This window comes from Gadus morhua, chromosome 6, assembly GCF_902167405.1.
Source record: "Gadus morhua chromosome 6, gadMor3.0, whole genome shotgun sequence".
Taxonomy (NCBI): domain Eukaryota; kingdom Metazoa; phylum Chordata; class Actinopteri; order Gadiformes; family Gadidae; genus Gadus; species Gadus morhua.
Window position 1 is genome coordinate 17,955,102 of NC_044053.1, and position 23,561 is coordinate 17,978,662.

General features: G+C 46.8%; 1 protein-coding gene across 4 annotated transcripts; it reads left to right on the forward strand.

The window, feature by feature from the left end:
- The first annotated feature begins 276 nt into the window (after positions 1-276).
- On the forward strand, positions 277-22,719 carry LOC115545643 (transducin-like enhancer protein 1). 4 transcript variants are annotated; one of them, XM_030359000.1, is made up of 20 exons: positions 277-1,116; positions 1,625-1,713; positions 2,637-2,700; positions 3,663-3,707; positions 6,633-6,695; positions 7,295-7,399; positions 10,583-10,814; positions 11,213-11,229; positions 13,287-13,400; positions 13,821-13,874; positions 15,436-15,585; positions 16,174-16,312; positions 16,705-16,898; positions 17,769-17,845; positions 18,177-18,426; positions 18,932-19,179; positions 19,499-19,646; positions 19,885-20,035; positions 20,237-20,313; positions 20,573-22,719. In XM_030359000.1, the coding sequence occupies exons 1-20, from the start codon at positions 1,093-1,095 to the stop codon at positions 20,678-20,680; spliced, it is 2,349 nt and encodes a 782-aa protein (XP_030214860.1). In that variant the 5' UTR covers positions 277-1,092; the 3' UTR covers positions 20,681-22,719. The 4 variants fall into 4 exon arrangements, with proteins under 4 accessions (XP_030214860.1, XP_030214861.1, XP_030214859.1 ...); XM_030359001.1 differs by having other exon boundaries at positions 10,586-10,814; XM_030358999.1 differs by having other exon boundaries at positions 278-1,116; positions 1,613-1,713; positions 10,586-10,814.
- The last annotated feature ends 842 nt before the right edge of the window (positions 22,720-23,561 follow it).

Here is a 23,561-nt window from a genome sequence, read left to right on the forward strand (position 1 = left end):
AACGTGTGTATACATGCGCGCGCATTTGTAAAACCCCCACGTTTCTTTGATTGACATGTGAGATTTACCATTCTTCCCATACTTCGCGCCCGTTGCATCCCGAACGTAAGCTGTTGCGAAGCGTTGATTGGCTACAATCCGTCTAGCTCTTCGGATCAACAGATCTGAATACACATGCTGGATGTCTATTGGTCAAAGCTATAAATTGCATCATTAGCCCACGTGGAACAGCGGCTATGATTGGTCTATGGTGGTTTTGTGGGCGGGTTCTCCGTTTTGGTTAGCTGGGGAGAGCGAAACCACCGCGTGAGAAAGTTGCTAGTGAGGTAAAACCGAGCTCGAGGACGCACTGTTGCCGCCGCGACCGTGGTTTGTTGTTGTCAAAACTTGCATTTCCGTCTTTTAAGGACCGTCTTTGGGGTCGGCGAGTTTTTCAACATACTTGCTCGGTAGTTGGGAAGCTTTTTTGGTCAAGCATTTAACCACCGGGACAACCACAACGAGTCAAGTGGGAACTCTTGAGAGCAATTAACTTGTGTGGATTTGTTTCTCGTGCGCTGAGACGATGTTCTAACCGCTTCGTGGCGGTCTCACTGTAGTCTGCTTCCGGGCCTGGTGATTTCAGCTTTTTTGGTGTTTGTTTTGTTCACTACTTTTTCGGATTACCGTGGATCGTTTACGAGAACCCAGCACGAAGCCAGCCCCGAGCCACACATATGTTATACTAAAGGTTGCTTCTCTGTTCCGTTCTCACCTGGCTGATGCTCCTCCGAGCTAATGACCCGTTTCCCGTGTTTTTCCGGTTGATTTACGACCGTACGCTTGCCGGAGCGCGAAGAGCGAGCAAGTGAAAGAAAGGAGCCGAGCTCCAGAGAAGGGGGCTGGTGGGAGTTGGGAATCATTTAGGACGCCTGGCCAAGTCGGACGGAGCACCGCCGGGTCACTCTGGTTTTTCAAGTAAAGAGCGTTCATATTCCAAGCTGATCCAATAACGATGGATAGATTTCCACTTATCTAGAACAAAACCTGATCCTTGTTCTGATCCCGTAAGAAGGGTAATATCAAGAAACGGGCACATCCTCGGAGATAAAGATGTTCCCTCAGGGCCGACACCCGGTAATATTTACATCTAGTTTTCATTCTTGTCGTTTGTTTTTCCAATATTGTAAGCACTTATTTTGTGGTCCCATGTCGTGCATCATGCTTTTGTGACTTAAAGTCTTAATATAGTCTTTGTTTTACCGTAGCTGCTTGTTTTTTCTACGTCTACTGCCTTTAGCCCAATCACATGTTCACATTATGCGCTCCCTTGATAATTAGTGCATGCAAGTGCACTTGGCAATGGAGTGGGGATTGATTGTTGTTGGCCTACGATGTTTAATAATCGCCTCTAATTAAAGTTGTTGACATTTCGCGTGAGGCTTGTGTCACAGAGCAAAGTAGATGCAACAGACCTTACAATTAAACATGTTGTGAATGTTGCTGAACCAATCGCGTGTGTGTGTGTGTGTGTGTGTGTGTGTGTGTGTGTGTGTGTGTGTGTGTGTGTGTGTGTGTGTGTGTGTGTGTGTGTGTGTGTGTGTGTGTGTGTGTGTGTGTGTGTGTGTGTCAGACGCCTCACCAGCCTCCAGGGCAGCCCTTCAAGTTCACAATCCCCGAGTCACTGGACCGGATCAAGGAGGAGTTTCAGTTTCTGCAGGCGCAGTACCACAGGTGAATACACAAAAAATGAATGCACATGAAACCATAATTGCCATAATAATAGTTTTTCTTGGCCTCATTGACCTGTTTGCCTAAATGAGCTAATTGTGTTCTCATGAGTAACACACGCCATAGGAGTACTTTATGACTCTCGCTGTGGCAGGTCCATACAACAGCAATGAGCAGAAGCAAGGGTGGTGTGGGCCCAGAGTTTCATAAATCACTCTTTATTGAGAGAGAGGAAGAGTTTTTTTCTACTGGCTTGTGCAAACTCGCATACACTCAGCTCACCCACAGCAGACCATGCTTTGAATATTTGAATGCCTGTGTGAGATGTATTCCCGTTGCCTGCTGCGGCAATGCCCGACCATTGTCGTACGGCTGGTAATTATGAGTTGCGGTAGCAATCTGCTGGTTGTACCCTCTTGGGAGCCTGTTCACGGCCTGTCTGTCTTCTTCAGAAACTATAAATTCTTCTGTGGCCTTGTGTCATTTGTTGGCCTGCCTGCGAGTGTGGCCCGCTTGGGGTACTTTTAGTTTACCCTATGTGCATCCATTGTGGTGTTCATTTACATGGACTGACATGGTCACACACCGCTGTTATGGTAAAAAAGAAAAAGAATTGCCTAACGCATGACGATATCCAGTATCAGCCAATCTCCTCTAGTTGCTACTGCTATGTGTGCGAAAACTATGGATGCTGACCTTAGCTACCCAGGAAGTGTTCCCCCTTATCACCATAGTTTGTTCATTCTTCAATACAAGAGAAGCTTTTTCTACACAAACATTCTGATATGGTTATGCACATATCAGTAGCATTTATCGGTTTACTGGTTTATGCGATGAATGCAAGTAAGACTTTGTTCTTCTTTACTAACCTGAGTCCTTATTTCATTTTATTTTGATGTTGATCTTTTTCTGTGACCTTCTCTCAGTTTGAAGTTGGAGTGTGAGAAGCTTGCTAGTGAGAAGACAGAGATGCAGAGACACTATGTCATGGTAAGTCTGAAGTTAAGATCACAATCAACTACTCAGTTTTTATAGTCGTTGCATCGCAACGACTATGAAGTATCCTAAGCAATCCTAAGCAATCAAAACATTAAGGGTTGGAAAAACAAATAATCAAAACAAAGATTGGATTGTGTATGAACTCAATCTCAGATCCTGGCAACTTTTCTTTTATAGTACGTTTGTTTCAGATGTGGGGTAAAGCTGAATACGGTGCCAGTCGTAATACTACTTTAGATGCTAACCTGGGCCACGCTGAATGCCTAATTAAATCATAACAAGCTGTCACCTGCTATTGCATGGCTCCCATGAAACACACACACAGACGCGCACATACACGAACAACCAATACACACAAGGAACCAACCAACACACACACCTGCGAACAACCAATATGCACATCGTTTTCTTCATGGGAGAAGAGATATGCTAATTTTATCGAGTGGTCCTGTGCCGTAGTCTCTTGTAAATGTATTCCTCTTTTCTTGTAATCTTAGTGTGCACAGCAACATTCAGCACAGCGCCTCTTAAATAGTCCAAGTAGCCAATAAAATCTGATCTGTTCAGAGAGTCGCATGTCCTTCCATCGATCGTTGGATAATTTGTCACATCTATCAGCCTCAATGACCATTGACTGTTAGACAAACGGCGCACATTTACACAAAAATGGATGATCTAATTATAGGCCAGAGAGAGGGACAAACCTCCCTTTACTGACATTTGTAGTGTAAAATCCAATGTTTGTATAACATGGTTGATAAGACCCCTCACTCAGTCTTCTGTGTAATCCACTTTGTCTTGTATCAACGTGCATGTCACCTACACAGGAAGATGGGGTTGGGGTTGTGTTTGCTGAAGCAATTTTTAAATAGATTTGCCCTTGCTTGAATCCTTTGCGGTTTTCCTGTTTTCAACTGCCCTCCCAAATAATCCTCCTGTCCCTCTCTCTGCAGTACTACGAGATGTCCTACGGGCTCAACATAGAGATGCACAAACAGGTACGTTCTGCTCTCCGTAGGCTCCGCCCTCCTGGTCTGTGACTCTTTGATTGTAGGGTTTACGAACTCCGGCCTCTTCGTCCCTGTTCTCCTTCAATCGTGTGTGTGTGTGTGTGTGTGTGTGTGTGTGTGTGTGTGTGTGTGTGTGTGTGTGTGAGATCGATGGGCCTGTGTCTCCCATTTCCCTGGTTAGGGCTGGCCGGCTGAGCCCAGAGGCAGGATGAATGGCTATATAGATTGATTGGTGCTGTCTGGGGGAGCGGCCTGCTTTATTACATTAGAGGGGCAAGGCTAGGGAGGGCAGAGGAATTGATCGCAGAGAGGCCCTTTATCGAGGAAGCTGCCGGGAGAAGAGGGACGGCAGAGGAGACTGACTCTGTCATGCAGGGAGACATGGGCACACACCCTTCTCACACTTTTCGAAAGTCAAACATTTCAGATGTGTACACACTGAGTAAGAAAACATACCGGCACAGTACATCAGGTGTGTACACACAAAACGGTAGGAGGGAAAAGCACTACTCTCGCGCACACATCCACACATAGATTTCCCCATGGGAGCATTGCAGAGCTCACAGCATTTACTAGTAATTACCCCCGCGATCGACCGGTTAAACTACAGGAAATTGGAGGTGGATCGGCCCGGCTGCCCCACTCTAGGGTGGAGGTGCTGGCCTCCTTTGCACCGTTCTTCTTTCTCACACTGTCCCCCTCTCGCTCTCTGCCCCTCTTTGTCTGTATTCTAAATACTTTGTCTTTCTTTATCTGTGCGAATCTACTCTTCTTTCTCTCACACACACACACACACACACACACACACACACACACACACACACACACACACACACACACACACACACACACACACACACACACACACACACACATAGTAAAACTCCAGGGGAGGTCATTAGCTTGGATCTGTAGTTGTCAGAGCAACAAGCTTCTGCTCTCTGTTGTCTGTGGTGGGGGGTGGGCATAGGGAATACAGAATAACCACCCAACTCCTGCTGGGAGGGAGGGTCACAAAAAAAGTCTGGGTGTGTACACCAATTATGTGTAATGTGAGGCTTGCTAGTATTTGTTATTACATTTTTCAATTTTTTTTCTTTTTCAAAATTAAAAGCAGAATGCTTTTATAATTACGTCCATATGTATCACCTTCAGTGAGTACAATACTGATAATTGTATTGGATTTTCAGGCCCTTCAGTCTGTGAGCAATATGGATGTGTATGGTGGTTTTTTATTCTGCTAGAACTACTAGACACTTATTTGAATGTGACCCCCACCCAATTGACCACAGTTCTGTTGTAGAAGGACCATGTCGACCCTGTGTCTGAATCAATCCAGCCCAATCTGAACTTTACAAGTGCTGGCTACCTTTTTTTGTGGTGTGTGTACTTCCAAAGCACATGTCTGCCCTCACCTCACTCACGTGGGTTACAGCCTCAATGGTTTTCAGTTTGTTTGTATCATGTTAGCCCTGTTATCATGGATCTGTTAGCTTAGTCCATTTAGCTGAGCTGACCCTTTGGTAGTGGGTCACCCTATTCTCAGACGTCCTAATCCACAAACCTAATTATCGGCTTACAACTGGATTTCTGGAATAGTCTTCAATAGGACAAGATTTTGCTGGAATTGCTCTTCTAATTGACCCACTAGGTTTGGGTTCGTCTGGGCTTGGTAATCTGTGGTATAGTGCGCCTAAGCCTCCCACCTATGCCTTGACCCCTAGCAGTGTTATACACGTTAGCTTACATAGGTTTCTGAGTTTGACCGTAGGTTATCTTTCTCAGTTAACAGGATGCTCCTGAATTTATCTGGTTGGCCCAGTGTGGAGACCGGGCTTCAAAATGATTATCCGCTATAAATGCTATGAAAGATAGATTACCTGTTTGTCTATGTACAATGTATCTGTCTGTATCAAATAAACCATAAATTAATACTAAATAGACGGCTGCAAAAGGTATGCCAACTGATCAAATTTTCTTTGATATTCATATTATTTGTCCCAATTTATGTAGCCATCTTATGGCCAATAGGTCTACACAAATCCATAGGTTACATGCAGGTCATTTTATTAAAGCAGTCCAGGGTAAACTTGTCTACAGAACACATCAGAACTATCATAATGCACTCAAAGGACACATGGGCCCACTAGGTTTGACAGAGGTTCTAACTTCTCTCACGTGTGTGTGTGTGTGTGTGTGTGTGTGTGTGTGTGTGTGTGTGTGTGTGTGTGTACACATACGTACCTGAGTGCGCTGCCGCCCGAAGAGCCATTATTACGTTTCACGACTTTGATTCCCTCTTTGCCCTGACCCTCCTCGTATCAATTTGATTGGATGATGTGTAATAGGAGTCTTGTTATCTGATTTGACTCCACCAAGGGGCTATCTAGTTTCCGCCAATTGTAGCCACCTCCGGGGTTTGGTGGTGGGGGGGGGCAGGCGGATGTGTTGGCATGGATACTATAAGAGGAGGCAAGTAGGGGCAGATGAAATTAGGAAGTGATGAGATTATTTTGAAGCACTGATGGGAAGAGAAACCAAAAGGGAGAGAAGGAGGGAGGGAGGTAGACCGGGCGAGGTACTGAAACCCGAACTGAAAGTGTTGGGTTTTAGAAAGAAGGATTTCTAATTATAATCGGGATGACTGAGTGGCTGAGACGATGGATTTGCAGTTTCTTGGGTTTCTTTTCGATTTTTTTTGTCAAGGTTGCGTTGTGTGTTGAGGCCTTTATGTACTGTAAATGAGATTTCCTGTCTCAGCTTATAATACTGAGAATTGACTGTAATTCATGCATTAAACATAAACCCCTCTCGCTTTCTCCCTCTGTTTTTCTTCCTCTCTCCCCCTTCCTCCCTCGCTGTTCATATTCCTCCCCATCTCGCTCTTCTTCTATCTGTGTTTTTCTCCCTCAGACTGAGATTGCCAAGAGACTAAACACCATCTGTGCCCAAGTCATTCCCTTCCTCTCTCAGGAGGTAAGTGTGTGTGTGTGTGTGTGTGTGTGTGTGTGCGCGTGCAGTGGACGGGTGTGTGTGTGTGTGTGTGTGCGCGTGCAGTGGACGGGTGTGTGTGTGTTTGTCTGTGCACGCAAAGTGGACAGGGCTGTGTGTGTGTGTGTGTGTGTGTGTGTGTGTGTGTGTGCAGTGGACGGTGTGTATGTGGGCACAGTTGACCTGGGTGTGTGTGTTTGTGTGTGCGTGCGCATTGGACGGTTGTGCTTATAATTAATTTATACTTGTGTCTCGTTGTCTCTGCCAGCCTCCGCTCATGACGTGGTGTTGCTTTGAATCTTTTTTTAATGCGTGGAAACAAAAAAATTGTGTGAAATGTAGCCTGGCTGGCTGCTAGAATGAATTAATAAAAAATCGCAATAATTTCTCCACACAGTAACTGGATATAGTGCAACCTCAGGCAAAACAACAATAATTAATTGAAAAGCTCTCAATTTTGAATTGTTAACTAGCAGCCCCTCATCACCCTGTACTGATCAGCAGCATATTTGTGGTTTTTTTTTCTGTGTCTGTGCGTGTATATGTCTTTGTGTGTGTGCATGGATGCGTGTGTGTGTGTGTAGCATCAGCAGCAGGTGGTCCAAGCTGTGGAGCGAGCCAAGCAAGTGACGATGGCAGAGCTTAACGCTGTCATCGGCGTGCGTGGCCTCCCAGGCCTGCCCCCAACGGTGTGTATTCCCTCATCTACCTCCTCTTCACATTCCACTGCCGGTCTTCTCCGTTGACCGCTGCATCTTGTTGTGCGAATTGGTTGACGTATCCACTTCTAGGTTGTGGTACAAAGCAACTTGAGCTAAACCAGTTCTATTGAGATGTTAATGAGCAGTTAGGGGTTAGGCATTCTCCTCATGTCTGCCCACAGGTAGGGTTCGAATATTGGGTCTCAAACCCAGAGCCTTCGGCTGGGTATTGAAACGCCTTCTTCAGGACTATCCTGCCCCCCTTGCTGTTATACATGTCGGATCAAATCAAATATATAAAGGAGGAGAAGGGCTTTTACTTTGAAACCCCAGGTTTTTCACCTTGATCCTTAGAATTCAGCCAGCAAACATAAACCTGGCGTCCGTGTTTACCATTATGTTCCATTTGCTGTTCCTCCGCATCCACGTCAAATATCAGAGTTACAGTCAGACTTCTACGTCAGTACATGATGCTACCAGAGTACCAAGACAACCAGAGTTTAATAAGACTCTGGGTACCACTCTATTGATGGTCTGGCATGGAGTTATAGAGGGAGAGGCGTCACCAGATAAGTGTTGGTGTGCGTGGGCGCATCCATGTTTGTCTAAAAGACAAGCGGACCCTTCCCAACTGCTCTGTTGTGGCTAGAGTCCGCTGGTGTGTTATGTCTTTGAGAATGGAGTTAGGAAGACTGGGTTTTAGTAGACGCACATACACACCCAGCTATGTTTTATAAAAGTGCTACTACAGTCTCCAGCCCCACCTGATTCATGGATGCAACCTGACCCTGTTCATATTTCTCATTTGCTGGTCTAATGGAATTCCTTGCGTTCTTATTCTACTACTTTATTTGCCAGTAAGCTAATCTCATAGTATTCCATATAGCGATATGCATTCGAGAAAGTGTGTGTGTGGCAGTTGCTGTTTGAGTCCTAATTGCAGGATTTGAGTGTTTGCTAAGGGGTGGTGGTTATGCGTATGGGAGTTCGGTTTGTGTGCGGGGAGGTGGGGGCATCCTGGCATCCCTTCCCACCCACCCACCCCTCCTTCTGTCTCCCACGCCAGCCTGCCATTCACCCCCATTTGTGTGAGTTAAATGAGTGTAATGAAGCATGCTGGCCCCTTACACACACACACACACACACACACACACACACACACACACACACACACACACACACACACACACACACACACACACACACACACACACACACACACACACACACACACACACACACACACACACACACACACACACACACACACAGTCTATGCTAACACCCTCTGACGCACCAGGGCTCTCCTTGCCTCTACCAATACTTCCCCTCCATTTACTCTCAACAGGGTGTGCGCTTGAGTTTGTGTGTGTGTGTGAAGCGGAGCATGCATTTCTATTATCTCTGAAAACAGAACAGGCATGCAGTTGTGTATGTATGTGTACATGCCTTGTATATCAAAGCTCTGGGTATGCTTGTCAGTGTGATCAAGTGTGACGTGTGTGTTTTATGTTTGATTGTTTAGTGGGCAAGCCAACTGGGAAAATGGTGTCTGTGTGTATGCGCGTGGCTATGCATGTGTTTGCGCAAGAGCGAGTCTTGACAGCGGTGGTTGAGCCTCTGGGTGTAGAGAGAGGCTGGTTTGGTGTGTATGTGGGGGTGAGGGCTGGAAAGGGGGAGTGAAACAGAGCGAGAGAGAGAGAGAGGATAGTCAATTAGGTGAGATAAAACGGCGGTTTGACCTTCAGTGGCCCTCCCTCTCTCCCCAACGGCCCTCCCTCTCTTCCCCCCGGCCGCGGTGTGTCTCTGGGCCGGGGCTCCCGGGCCGCTGTCTGAAGAGGCAATAATGATGTTTGGGAACACAAAGGCATTTCACGCTCCGGCGAGCGCCTGATTTGGTGTGAAAGAGTGAGCAGGGCTGCCAGCCAAGCGCACCCCTCACACAGCCACAGCCTTCTGCCACTCTCCCGCTTCCTCTCTTTCTCTCTCTCTCTCTCTCTCCCCCCCCCTCTTCCTCTCTCCCCCCCCCCCCCCCTTTCATTTTACCCGATCCCTTTTCCCCACTTTTAGAAATTCTCGTTTGTCGTCCTCTGCCTCCTCTCTTGCTTTGCGTCCCTCTCCATTCTGCTTGATGCCTAGAACTACAGGCAACAGCTGCCCCTCCCCCTAACCCCTTCTTGCTCTCTCACCCCCTCCCCTCCCCTCCCCTCCCCTCCCCTCTGCTCTCACTCCCTCCCACCGTTTCCACCCCATCCTAGGGTTCTGGGCTGTGATCCCAGCTGTCAGTATTGTTTAGTGTTTGACCCCGGGGGGGGGGGGGGGGGGGGGGGGGGGGGGTTGTGTCTCTGGGGGCGGATATGTCCACTGTCCTCTATCTGGAGCACAGCAGCTTTTTGTAGGTGTTGTAAACTAGTGCACATAAGGAACTTCTCCTTCTGTCGAAGAGACCTGCAGCTCAGTGCGTGCGTGTGTGTGTGTGGTTGAGCATGCTCATTTTGGGGTTATGAGAGCCTGCTCTTATATCAGGTTCTAAAATAAATCTACAAAGTCTTGAGGTCAAACTACCTTCGTATGTGTGTGGGGACAGTGGGGAGCCCTATAAACTTATAACGCTCTTCTTTATTTATTTAACCAATATTGTGCTCTACAGATCACATGTGAAGTTTTTTGTGTTGTTTGAGTGCAAATCTCTGTTAATGTTCTATTCTAGGACCATTTTACGGCAGTCAAATATCTGCATGCCTATTAAATGATGAACCAAGCCACAAGACTAGTGGCAAACATAAATACACAGAGGATACTTCACGGGACTCGGTTGATAAGTTTTTGATGGGTTGGTTTTCAGTCGTTGAAAGTATACTCTTTTAAACGTTAGCTCAACCCTATTTTAAACAATCAAAACAAGTCAAATGGTGCAGGATGATGGTGCTACGGATGAAATCAAAGGGGACTGGGTTGTCCCTAGTCTAGCTGTAGGCATCCCTTAACAAGATGCCCAAGCCTTACCTGCCCTGTACCAAAAAAGTGACTGTGTACAAATCATTGTAATATTATAGTGGAGGTGGTGGTAGAGCAGAGTGAACCAGACGCATCGACCCCGGAGGTCATGTTGGTCAGCGACCCGACTAACGCCCCGACTAACGCCCCCTCTCCCCTCCTCTTCCTCCACAGCAGCACCTCTCCCACGCCCACGCCGCGGCCGGCGGCGCCGCCTCCGTGCCCCTCACGCCCCACCCTGCCGGGCTGCATCCCTCTCAGCTGGGGGGCTCGGCGGGCCTCCTGGCGCTGTCGGGGGCCCTGGGAGCCATGCCCACCCACCACCTGGCGGTGAAGGAGGGCGGCGATAAGAAGCCCCACCCCTCCGAGCCTCACCCCCACCCCTCCGGGGCCGACCACCTTCGAGGTGAGCAAAGCGCACCCGCCTCGCAACGCAGAGGCTATCTGCGGTAGCCACCCCGGGAACCAGCCCATCCCCACCCCCCCATCTCCCCCTCCCCCCACCCCCACACCTAGCCCATCCTAGCCAACCCTATCTCAGAGGAGAAGGTTCTGGAGAATTCCAAAAGTTTTTTTTTGGTCTAATCTGTAATGTTTGCTGTTCATACATTTTTTTATGTTAATAAATATACTGAAACATGTCCAGTGGTTTGGAATTCTAATTATTTCTCCTTCTTTTTTTTATGATTAATCTTTTTTTGGTTGGCGGGATTTATTTTATTTTATTTTTATTTTATTTTTCCTCCTCTGGGCAACTGACAACTTGACAACCTGAACGTGTGTGTGTGTCTCCTGTGACGACAGACCGAGAGCCGGGCACAGTGAGTACCCTCCTGGTTCTAAGTTTCATCATATTCATGCACCTGAACACAGCAGCTTGTCCATTTGAGTACGAGGGGCACATGATGGCAGCAGACCACAGCACCCAGCCTGTGCAGAGGCTTGCAGGGGGTTTATACAGTCCTTCTAAAGTGTGTGTGTGTGTGTGTGTGTGTGTGTGTGTGTGTGTGTGTGTCCGCTGAGGACAGTAAACTAGCCGGGTGACACAGTGGAAAGAAAGCAATGCAAGTACAGTTGGATTAGCCGATATGAACAGACCGAGACCAGTCCACCCCTAGCCTGTATGGCTGAGATTCTGTTCTGTTTTTCTGTATGTGTGTGTGGGTGGTTTCAGCCTGTCCACTGGGTACTTCTGCCCCAGATCTGTTGTTATGTGTTAGCCTTGCCTCCTTCCTCTGTCCTCAAAATGAGTCTTGTAGCATGTACCCACTACACCACACATTCTCGCTATCACACAGTCACACATGCTCCAGCACCGCCACAAACACGTCCTCTCTCTCTCCCTCTCTCTCCTCCAGCCCACATTGTTGTGCCTATTTAACACCTCAGTGAGCAGATTAACCACACACATGCGCAGGCGCCCGTGCACACACATGCAGAGGAGCCTGTGTGTGTGTGTGTGTGTGTGTGTGTGTGTGTGTGTGTGTGTGTGTGTGTGTGTGTGTGTGTGTGTGTGTGTGTGTGTGTGTGTGTGTGTGTGTGTGTGTGTGTGTGCGCACTCTCCTGCCACCCCTGATCCGTGTGCTTAAAGACTCATTGTGTTTAATATCCCCGCCACTGAGGGAGAGAGGGGGTGGGGGCTGGTGTAGGGGAGGGGTCTGTGTGTGTGTCTAAGCTAGCAGGGTCATATGACACGGAGCCCCTGTGTTTGTGTGTGTGTGTGTGCTTAAAGAGACAAGAGGTGGGGGATGGGTGGGCTGCTCGGGGGTGCACGGGGAGGCTTACGTCGTACAGGTCAGTGCTCCTCTGCTCTGTTCAATAAAACCCTTTCAATGAGAGTGGGGGGGCGTGAAGGAAGGAACTATTGTGAAGAATGCAGAATGTCCCCTCCCCTGCCAGCCCTTCTTATTCTTCTTCTCTCCTCTCTTGACAGCATCTCTCCATCCTTTCTGTCCTCTAATCTCGCACCTCTTTTCATCTGCACCCCCCCCCCCTCCAGCTTCTACCCCGTTCAGCTAGCCCAACACATATAGCCTCTCCCGTGTGTGTGTGTGTGTGTGTGTGTGTGTGTGCGCGCGCGCATTTCATTGACAGGCAAAGACTATAATGGACTCAAAATGAAGCTCTAATCCACTAACAATAGAATCCGTTGGTCAGTGTGTGTGTGTGTGTGTGTGTGTGTTGTCAGTCCTGTGATGCGCAAGGGGGTTGTGTGATGCGCAAGTAACGAGCGCACAAACACACGGTCTGTTACACACTTACTTGCACACAGCGGCTTTCACAGTCAATTACACAATGTGTGGGCAGACACACACGCACACACACGCACCCATGCGCGCAAACTGCAGATTTTTCTGCTCGCCGGACCCAGGAGAGGGTCTGAGAGCCACTCCATGTAGTCATCAACTTACGGTGTGTGTGTGTACGAGACAGAGGTCAAGGGAGAGGGAGAGTGTGCAGTGGTTGAGTGTGGGCGCTGCTAGTGCTAGTGCTGCTGTGTGCCATTAACCCAGGAGGGAGTAATAGCGTGTTTTTATAACCTGCTCCACGCGGAGCACTACGGCTTTACATTGAGTGCTTGATGGGCCGAAGCCTTCCCTCTCACGTGCAACGCATGCACAATGAGGGCTCTGCTTCCACAGGCCAGGCCGGTCTAGTGGTTAGGATAGTTGAACACTAGATAAAAACTGCTCCCGGGTTCCATCCGCCGTGTCCGTGAGACTTGAGCAGCCCTACCTGCTCATTCATGTTATTTTAGGAAAAAGGTCACTGAAAATCCCCCTGGATAAAGGTGTCTAAACGTCAAAATAGTATCGACGACGTAGTTGAGGTTGTTTGTGTTTATTCAGTGTGTATTTATTTCCTTCTGTTCTTCCAGAGTAACGCCATGCTGCCCGAAAGCCTGAGGAACTCTGACAAGCGGCGAAACGGGCCGGACTTCCTCAACGACTCAAAGAAACGCAAAATAGAGGACAAGGACTCCAGCCACTATGTGAGACACCAGCCAGTGTGTGTGTGTGTGTGTGTGTGTGTGTGTGTGTGTGTGTGTGTGTGTGTGGACAAGATTTTACATGCAGTTTTAAACAAATGGGAGGCAAGCTTTATCTGATAATATTTGAAATTAAGAACTTTGGGCGACCACCATCTGTACTCATCAACCTTGGGCGTACACTTTTGAAACAAAACCTGTGTTTGTGTGTGGACATGGGGTCCGTTAAAAAGCCTCAAACATCACGTCAGTCGGGTGAAAACACAAACCACCACAGGATGTTTAGACGATAACGTGTTTGTTTTGTTCTTTCCGAGCTAATGCGCTGAGGCTAAGCGTTGGGTAAACGGCTGGGAGAGCCGGAGCGTTTGAAGTGGAATGTGAAATGTGTTGGTGGTGCTAAGTGGCCGTCTGCCTTCACAGGACAGCGACGGGGACAAGAGTGACGATAACCTGGTGGTGGACGTCTCTAATGAGGTACGCGTGCTGCTCCCTCCCACCTCCTCTTTGTTGCTCTTTTTGCTACCCCTTAGCTCTTTGAGTTTATATTATGTCTGCTTTTTGAGTTTGCTTTATGTGATTTTACCTCTTTAGTCACTGTGGTCTTTTATTCTACCTCTTCTCTGTATGAGCTCTGTGTGCTGTTCTACCTCTTCTCTGTATGAGCTCTGTGTGCTGTTCTACCTCTTCTCTGTATGAGCTCTGTGTGCTGTTCTACCTCTTCTCTGTATGTGCTCTGTGTGCTGTTCTACCTATTCTTTGCATCAGCTCTGTGTGCTGTTCTACCTATTCTTTCTTTTGGCTCTGTGTGAATCTAACTCTTCTTTTAATTAGCTTAGTGTGCTATTCTACTTTGTTTAATAAGTGTGATTCTACCTTGTATTTTTAATAGCTCTCTATGCTAGTCCTCTGCTTCTTTTTTTTATGCCTTTATGCTATTACACATCTTTTATTAGCCTTTCATGCTAGACTACCGCTTCTTTGTATTGGCCCTAGAGATGCGCAATTCGGTTTTATCAGGCCGATCACAGGGTGGGAATGGTGATCTTCCATTTAAAATTACTGTTTATTGTGTAGCATTATTTATTGATTTGCAATTTATAGCATGGAAAGTACATTTTCTTGACAGAATTGAGGATGTGATTAAGAGCTGAGGAAGTATGAGTAGTCAGCAACTGCTATTTATCGGACGGAAACAAATTTCAATATCTTATTTAGGCCATGTAGATTATGAAGAAACTGAAACCAAAGCAGCCACTGCCGGGCTAAAGAGCAGTATGGCTCACTATGCATGCACCATGCATCATTTCTAAAAGACGATAAATCACTATAGCCTACATAAGATAATAAGAACAATTGAACGACAATTTTTTTTAATTACTATAGATGGAACCAAATACAGGGCCTTTTTAAATTTAAGACTAGACATAATAGTGTGAAATGGTTGAACTGCCCATTCAAGGCCCTTATATACTTCCAACTCAATTTTAATTTGCTTGGTTGCAAAGGCTGTGGAACATCTCCCGAATACTACAAAAAATGCCAACGTTTCATCGGATTGTTCCGGACTGGCCATTTCTGCTGCTCCATAGTGTGTGTGTGTGTGTGTGTGTGTGTGTGTGTGTGTGTGTGTGTGTGTGTGTGTGTGTGTGTGTGTGTGTGTGTGTGTGTGTGTGTGTGTGTGTGTGTGTGTGTGTGTGTGTGTGTGTGTGTGTGTGTGTGTGTTCCATCTGAGCATCCGTGATTAGCCCTGTTTGCTATTATACATCTTCTATTAGCTTTTCATGCTAGTCGACCCCTTTTTATTAGCTTCCTGTACTATTCTACCGTGGCTTCTTTTATTAGCTTTTTGTCCTGTGCAAACTGACACATCTTTTTTTACCCATTGATTTTCTGTACTTTCTTATGTTGTACTTTAAAGTGCAATGGTTGGGGGGGAAAAGAGCAAATGAACACAGACACAAAGAAGGATAGTTAACTACCATGCTTGGGAGTTTACCCACTAAGAGGTTGAGATGAACAATTCCTTCTCCCCCAGGACCCGTCGTCACCCCGGGGCACGCCTCTTCCCTCTCCCAGGGAGAACGGCCTGGAGAAGGGACGCACCCTGAAGAAGGACCCCTGCAGCCCGGCCTCCACGGCCTCCTCGGCCAGCTCGTCCTCACTCAAGTCCAAAGAGATGGCCATGGTAAAAGACCACCTTGACTGGTCACCTTTAGAGCACCTGTTGCCCAATAATAAATAATAATAAATAACCACATTGCAATTAATGCGTTATTTCTGTTTTGTATATATACAGTAGGTGCCACGGAATACTAATTTAATCAATTAACTGTTAATGGAACTGAATAATCATAATCGCAATATCTCTGTAAAGTAATCGTAATTATGATTTTGGTGATAATCGTGCAGCCCAAGAGACCAATTTAGTGGGGCAATTGCGATCATATTTTAGCATTTCTTTATACGATTTTTTATCGTCTGCAGCTTAACCCTAAGGATTCCTTGAGCAAGATCCTTAACCCATATCTGCTTTTCAATGACTTCTCTGCACTGAATTCAGGTCACGTTGGATAAAGCATCTGCTAAATGACAAATAGTAAATAGAAAAAGAGTAGTTTGCAGATATACCAGAAGTCAGAAGTTGTGAAGCATGTTGTCTATCTGTAAAAAAGCGTACATAAAACATATAAAGAGAAGCTGTTTGAGTGGGGTTGGGAACCTTCAGCTGTTCTAATACAGAAACCGTTTCTTTTGCCACTGTTTTTCCTGGCAGCGTGACAAGGCAGGCACGCCAGGGTTAAAATCGACCACACCCACACCAAGAGGAGACTCCACCCCTGGACCAAGCTCCACCCCTGGGTTACGGCCCAGCCTATCAAAACCCCCCTCCATGGAAATGCCCCACCCACCAAGTAAGCCTTACTCACACATGCTTTTTAAACATGTCTTATTTGCTAACTAATGTCTTGGGTGCTTATCGGAAATGTGCAACGAATAACTTCAACGGGGAACATTTGTGTCTTGTGTATTTACCAACATTTTGCTAAACAATGCTTTTTTAGAATATACGTAACTTTGACACTACTTTGTTTGATTTATTGTTGTTGCCTCTCCAGAAAATGGGCACCTTTATGAAAAATTTGAAACAAATGTAACGTAGACTGACGATTATAGGTCTGTCTGATGTTGATTGTTGATGCAATGTTCAAAGAGAAACTCGATCTCCTCCCTCCTACCTCATCTCTCCTTCCTCTTCTCTCCTCCCTCCCCAATTCTAACCTCCTCCCTCCCTCCCTCCCCCTAGCCGCGGGCCTGCGGACCCCTATGGCCGTGTCCGGGCCGTACCCGGGTGCGTTCGGTATGCTGCCCCACGGGGCGGGGATGAACGGGGACCTGGCAGGCGCGGCCGCCTACGCCGCCGGACTGCACAACATGTCGCCTCAGATGAGCGCCGCCGCTGCGGCCGCCGCCGTCGCAGCGTACGGCCGCTCCCCCATGGTGAGACCCTCCCCCCTTTGTTTCCCCTAGCAACCACCGGGTGCTCGGGCGCTGCTCTCGTGTCTTCAGCACTCCTTGATCTCGTTGCTGAGATCAACAACCTGTTGACGGGTCTCAACATTATGCCTCTTTCCTTATATGGGTCCTTTTTTATTTGACAAGATTTTAATTGATCTATTAATTATTGATGCACAATAGTCATAAATATGAATACTTTACCTTATCTGTTTGTTGGACTGTGTTAGTCTTAAACTAGCTTCCGGTGACATAACCAAATATTGTCAAATATTTGGACACGGCCTGTGTCTATATGCAGAGTCTATATACTCTGAGTCTATAGTCCCAGGCAGGTGCCTGCGGTTGGCTTAGTCACATCTGCGGCGGAACAGCATGTCTTTAAGGGCCGCTAACAATCTCTAATCTGCTGCAGCTGGGAGATGATCAGCAGGCAGGTGTTGCTTTTTGAGGAGCACCAGCCTCCCATCATCTTGGGAGGAGTCTTCAGAACGGCGGCGTCTGTCCAGCGTGGCGTAGCAATAAGCTGTCCGTCCACCTCCTAGGCGAGGCTTCCTGGGTTGCTACGGCATCACGGCTGTGTCTGTGGTCAACTCTTTACTCTTGACGTCTCTGCACTGCGGTTATTGAGGCCATTTGTGGCGCTGGTGTTTAGACGGCTCGTAACGATGTTTGCTGAAATAGACTCATTGAACTCCCAAGAACAAACGAGTGCGTGTGTTTATGGGAGTCTGTTTGATTTATTTCCCTAATGACAATGTGTGCGTTCCTATCCTGTTACGGTGCCCGTTTGTCTTAGACTAACAGACGTTGACGGCAACGTGTATTTGAACCTGGAAATGTTTTGTTTTAAAGGTCGGCTTCGACCCCCATTCCCACATGCGGGTGGCTGGCCTACCGCCCAGTCTGACCGGCATCCCTGGAGGCAAACCGTGAGTGTGTTTTGTTTGTGACCTCATGTTTTTTATTATGTTTGTTTTTATTAGTTATCAAATGGCTAGTTAGTGATTCTGAAGTACAGTTATCTAAACAATCTCGCTCTCTCTGTCTCTGTCTCTCTCTCTCTCTCTCTCTCGCTATCTCGCTCTCTCTCTCGCTCTCGCTCTCTCTCTCTCTCTCTCTCTCTCTCTCTCTCTCTCTCTCTCTCTCTCTCTCTCTCTCTCTCTCTCTCTCTCTCTCTCTCTCTCTCTCTCTCTCTCTCTCTCTCTCTCTCTCTCTCTCTCTCTCTCTCTCTCTCTCTCTCTCTCTCTCTCTCTCTCTCAGGGCGTACTCCTTCCACGTGGCGGCCGACGGCCAGATGCAGCCCGTCCCGTTCCCACCGGACGCTCTGGTGGGCCCGGGCATCCCTCGCCACGCCCGTCAGATCAATACGCTGAATCACGGCGAGGTGGTGTGCGCAGTCACCATCAGCAACCCCACCCGCCACGTCTATACGGGCGGCAAGGGCTGCGTCAAGGTCTGGGACATCAGTCACCCCGGCAACAAGAGCCCCGTCTCCCAGCTCGACTGTCTGGTGAGGAGATGCATTTAAAAGGACACTTTCAAAATCACAATTTGTATTTGTGTGTCTGTCTTGCTTCGGGATGGGAAAAACTCACGAGGGCGACAGCCAGTGCAGTGCAGCATTGGGGCCTGGTGCTCTGAGGGCCTTGTCTCTGTGGGCCCCGTCTTTGTCGGCCTCACCGCGCGGCCCCGGGATCGGTGGGGGCATGTTTTATTTGGGACGAATAGGCAATACAATTGTTGGGATATTCCTGATTGATCCTGACTGCGTGTACATTGAGGGTTATAACACACCTCACTGAATTTGGTTCTGAATCATTGATAAAAAAGTGTCCATCGTGCTACTCTTTCAAAGAAGGTTAGGACAGCCGCTACTGACAGTGAAATATGAACCTCCAAGAGCAAAAGAAAAAACCCTGGAAAACAGCTGGACAATTATGAGCTAAAAAGAGCAGAAACCCTGAATGTGTTTCATAGGGGTAACACGGATCTGGTTGGTCCCCTGTGTTCCTTAGAACCGGGATAACTACATCCGCTCCTGCCGTCTCCTACCCGACGGCCGCACGCTCATCGTGGGCGGCGAGGCCAGCACGCTGTCCATCTGGGACCTGGCCACGCCCACTCCCAGGATCAAGGCGGAGCTTACGTCGTCGGCGCCGGCGTGCTACGCCCTGGCCATCAGCCCTGACTCCAAGGTGTGCTTCTCCTGCTGCAGTGACGGGAACATCGCCGTGTGGGACCTCCACAACCAGACGCTGGTCAGGTGAGACTCTACGCCTTCTTCTCCCCTGCTGGCGTCCGTGGACCCGACCAGGATGCTAACACTCTGCCTGCCTGGACAGCATTGTCTCCTGGCGCTTATGATTTGTACAACGGCTTAAACCAAAATCATGATTTTGTTAGAAGTAGAGAAAAAGCTAAGTGTTGAACAGTTCAACAAAAAAATTATGTGCAATTATACAAATGTTGACTAGGTTTAGTTTGGCACCAATAGTAATATTTACACCTCGTATTTATTGATGTATCCATGTCTTTCTATGTACGTATATCTAAACAGTGCTTGTCTTATGTTCTGCATGCAGGCAGTTCCAGGGACACACGGACGGGGCCAGCTGTATAGACATCTCCAACGACGGCACCAAGCTGTGGACCGGGGGCCTGGACAACACAGTCCGGTCCTGGGACCTGCGGGAGGGACGGCAGCTCCAGCAGCACGACTTCACCTCCCAGGTAACCCTCCACCAGACCCTGGCTGCTGTCTCATCAGCAGTAGCTCGAGCTAAAGGACAATCTGCGACCGCACCCTGTGTAGAGTAAACCCAAATGAATAACAAAACACAAATGAGGCAAGAACTCGGTAGGTCAACTCGCCAAAGAACTTCCCCCAGCAGCAGTGTCATGTCCTGACGGTGGTAAACTACGTTGCCTCGCTGTATGGGGTGACATCTATGTTTTTCCCCCCGTGCAGATCTTCTCTCTGGGCTACTGTCCGACCGGAGAGTGGCTGGCCGTGGGCATGGAGAGCAGCAACGTGGAGGTCCTCCACGTCACCAAGCCTGACAAGTACCAGCTGCACCTCCACGAGAGCTGCGTCCTCTCCCTGCAGTTTGCCTCCTGCGGTGAGTCAACCCTGGCTCCCCTCAACGCCGCGAGACCTGTCATCTCTCTCTCTCTCTCTCTCTCTCTCTCTCTCTCTCTCTCTCTCTCTCTCTCTCTCTCTGTCTCTCTGTCTCTCCCTGTCTCTCGATGTATGTTGTTCAAATCATGGCGCTAAAAACTAATTTGATTTGTGTTTTCCTTTGTACACTTCGCATCTCCAGGTAAATGGTTCGTGAGCACTGGAAAAGACAACCTACTGAACGCATGGAGAACGCCGTACGGTGCCAGCATATTCCAGGTCAGAACAACGCATTGCCATTGTTTCCCTGTTGAGCTGGGTGGTGAAGCCCAACCCAGGCCCATTCTCCAACTATTTCTACTCTGACCCAGTTTGACACTGACCTTTTTTACAAAGCATATTCGTTAAGATAACAAGTTTGCTTGGTGAACCAGAGCCTAACCTTACTATCTAGTTCTGTAACGTATGTTTAGAGCTTCATCGGCTGGTTTCTCCTGTTAACTAACACTAGTTTTGTGTTCCCGCTCCTCCTCACCAGTCCAAGGAGTCTTCGTCGGTGCTGAGCTGCGACATCTCAGTGGATGACAAGTACATTGTCACTGGCTCAGGGGACAAGAAGGCCACCGTCTATGAAGTTATCTACTAGTTTTACACCGTGAAACCTCCATTTCTCCTTTTTTTCTTTTTTCTTTGGTCCACCCAACCCAATGTTTCATGGGGGATTTTCCCACAATTCAACAGGAGTAGAGACTTTTTTTTAACTCCTATCTCCGACCTCGCAGGAATAAGTGTATGGTTGTCTGGACACGTCCAAGGACTTTTTAGAATCCATTTTTTTCGGGTCCAAACCTGGGAGGGAATAACTTTAGGATGTTCGTCCGCCGACGTGGAAATGTACCAGGACTAATCTACAGAGCTCGGTGTTTTTTAGCCAGGGACACTGTGCTGGACCGAATGTGACGCATAGAGTGGGTGACTCGACGTCCACTACGGGATCTCTTATCTCAACTGTGAAACTGAGCGAGAAAGAGAGAGAGAGAGAGAGCGAGAAAGAGAGAGAGCTCTCAGCTTGAAAGACGTCAATATAATGAGTGACAATGTGCAGATGGTGACCTCACTGACCCTGATTCTGACCATGTGACCTCAAGCTGCTGAATAGTGCTCATCGGACACACATTTGTTCCGTACGTGGTGCAGGCCTAAATGCGGGCTGGCATCTAATTATCATGCTGGTGTTGTTTTCTGTGAACGGCTTGTTTGCCTTTCACTCCATGTGGAAGCGGGCTGATGATGCCGTATTTCGCTCTCATCTCACATACTGTGTATCGCTGTTGGATTACCCCTTGAGATGCCACTTTAAATATCAGTTGATCCATGTCAGGGTGGAATGTCTTAACATAGGCCTTGCTGCACTGTTGGATTTTTCCTGTAAGGAAACTTATTATTCACTAACGGTTGTATAATTGTACCCACTCCCCCTATTTTAGAAACTCCTTTCTTTTAGAATCAACTTCAGATATTTTTTTATTTAAGGGATGATTTTCTTTTTGTTTATGTCTGCAAAACAGTTTTTGAACTTTTAGCCACGTGGTAAGCTAGACCTTGAGGCAAGACATAACTATTTTATTTTCTGAAATGCTGTTTAAACTACTGTCGTCCTAAGTCATCCTAGCTAGTCTGACTTGATCACTTGAAATTCATTCCAAATAACATTTCAATTTATTTTCTTTACGTTCAGTCTTCAGAAAAAAACGAAATGATTGGTCAGATAGTATGAGAAGAACAACCATGATTGGTCAGATAGTATAACATATACAATCTCTTATGTAAGGCCCTCTTGAGTGCTGACCTAAAATTTTACTTTGGCCTCCTTAATGACATTTAACATTAATGAATCTAGTATGGCAACTGTATGTATCCATGTTTAGTTAAAATGTTGATACAAGAAGTGTACAGGTTGAAATAGATTGAATGCAAAATGTATTTATCCTTCGGTCTTAATTACTCATAATTTACTATATGAACTTTATTTAGACTAAATTAACAAATCCAGAATTGAGCCCAAACCTGCCTTTGAAACACAGAATGTCTTACCTGCCTCACAAGCGAAGCCCAGATTTAAAATGCTTTTTTAGCTTCTCACACAACTTGGTTAGATATTGTGAATTTCATTATTGAAAATGACAACCAATTTGTGGGAATGGAGTCATTTAAATCCTTTCACTAATCTAGCTTGTTTACCAAATAAACTTTTTTTTTTAAACTAGTGTCTGGCAAACTGAATTCTATTACAGGTCGACCATTGCTTTCTTTTCTATAATATTTTCGTAAGAAATCAATTTGAGAATATGATGGATTCCGAGTCCGTTCCTTTGGTGAAATGGCGTATAGTGCCGGATGACAACTGTTTCAACTTGAAGACAGTCTGAATCAAAAGTCCTAACTTTGTTGACTTCATGACTTGGCTATTTTTGTTATGTTTTTATAATTTGTTGGTCATTTGTTCGATATATGTATAAAGTGTATAGTTTTCTTTTTCTTATCACTTACTTGCGATAGAAATGAACTTTTTTTTGTATGCGTTTTACAAGGAAAAGATCAATCTTGCCATGAGAACACTAAAGGTCTTAATGCTAGATGACAAATGGTTTTAAAGTGTAGACAATAAATGTTTGGGTTTTTTAACTGTTGTGTGGAATCATTTGTTGGGTGATAAATACATTTCAATGGTGTCTTTGAAATTACCTCTTTCCGGCTTCTACAGGTTTTACGGAGCTTATACTGGACATTTATTCATCATATTTTGTGTTGCTTTTGTGAACTGAGGTTTTTTTTTAATGAATAACTGACTAAACATCGACTCCCAGTCGGGAAAATGCAAAAATACATGATTACAATATAAATCTTTAACGTTTAATAATTTCTTTAATTTCTACAATAACAAACGTAGTTATATATATATTATATGTTTAGGTGAATGTGATTATATCAATGGGATTAGTTCAATATTTCATTTGCTTATATGCAAGATATATACACCAATGAGTTGTTGCCGGAATTCCTCTGATAGGTAAGGTCAATAACCTCACAATGGCACCGGTCAACGGCTGGGATGTATTAGGCAGCAAGCAAACTGCTTGTCAACTACTTGCAGTCAGTTTTGATGACTGGGTCGGAATACCTGCCAAACAGCAGGTCTTGTATGTTTCCCGTTACACGGCAGTCAGTACCTACCGCAAGTTGTCCAAACAAGGCAAGGGAAAGGTTCATGGGCGCTGAAGGCTCATTGGTCCGCGGGGCAGTGACGGCTGGTCGACACCGCTGGACAGCTTCTGTGGCACAAATAACTGACATTTTTTAAAAAGGTGTCAGAACACACAGGCCATCGCGGCTTGCTGCATTTGGGGCTGAGTAGCAGCAGACCGGTCTACGGCCCCTACAACGTGTATTTGAGTGTCGGAACTGGTGGGTAGTAGGCAGGTCGTCGGAGACGGTGTGATGTGCTGTTGGAAAAACCTCTGGTCATG

Bases quoted from the DNA above. Each gene is read 5' to 3' on its own strand.
- LOC115545643 (XM_030358998.1), top strand. From the start codon at position 1,093: ATGTTCCCTCAGGGCCGACACCCG. The intron at 6,696-7,294 runs GTAAGTGTGTGT...GTGTGTGTGTAG, and splicing joins TTCCCTTCCTCTCTCAGGAG to CATCAGCAGCAGGTGGTCCA. The intron at 20,314-20,572 runs GTCAGAACAACG...CCTCCTCACCAG, and splicing joins ACGGTGCCAGCATATTCCAG to TCCAAGGAGTCTTCGTCGGT.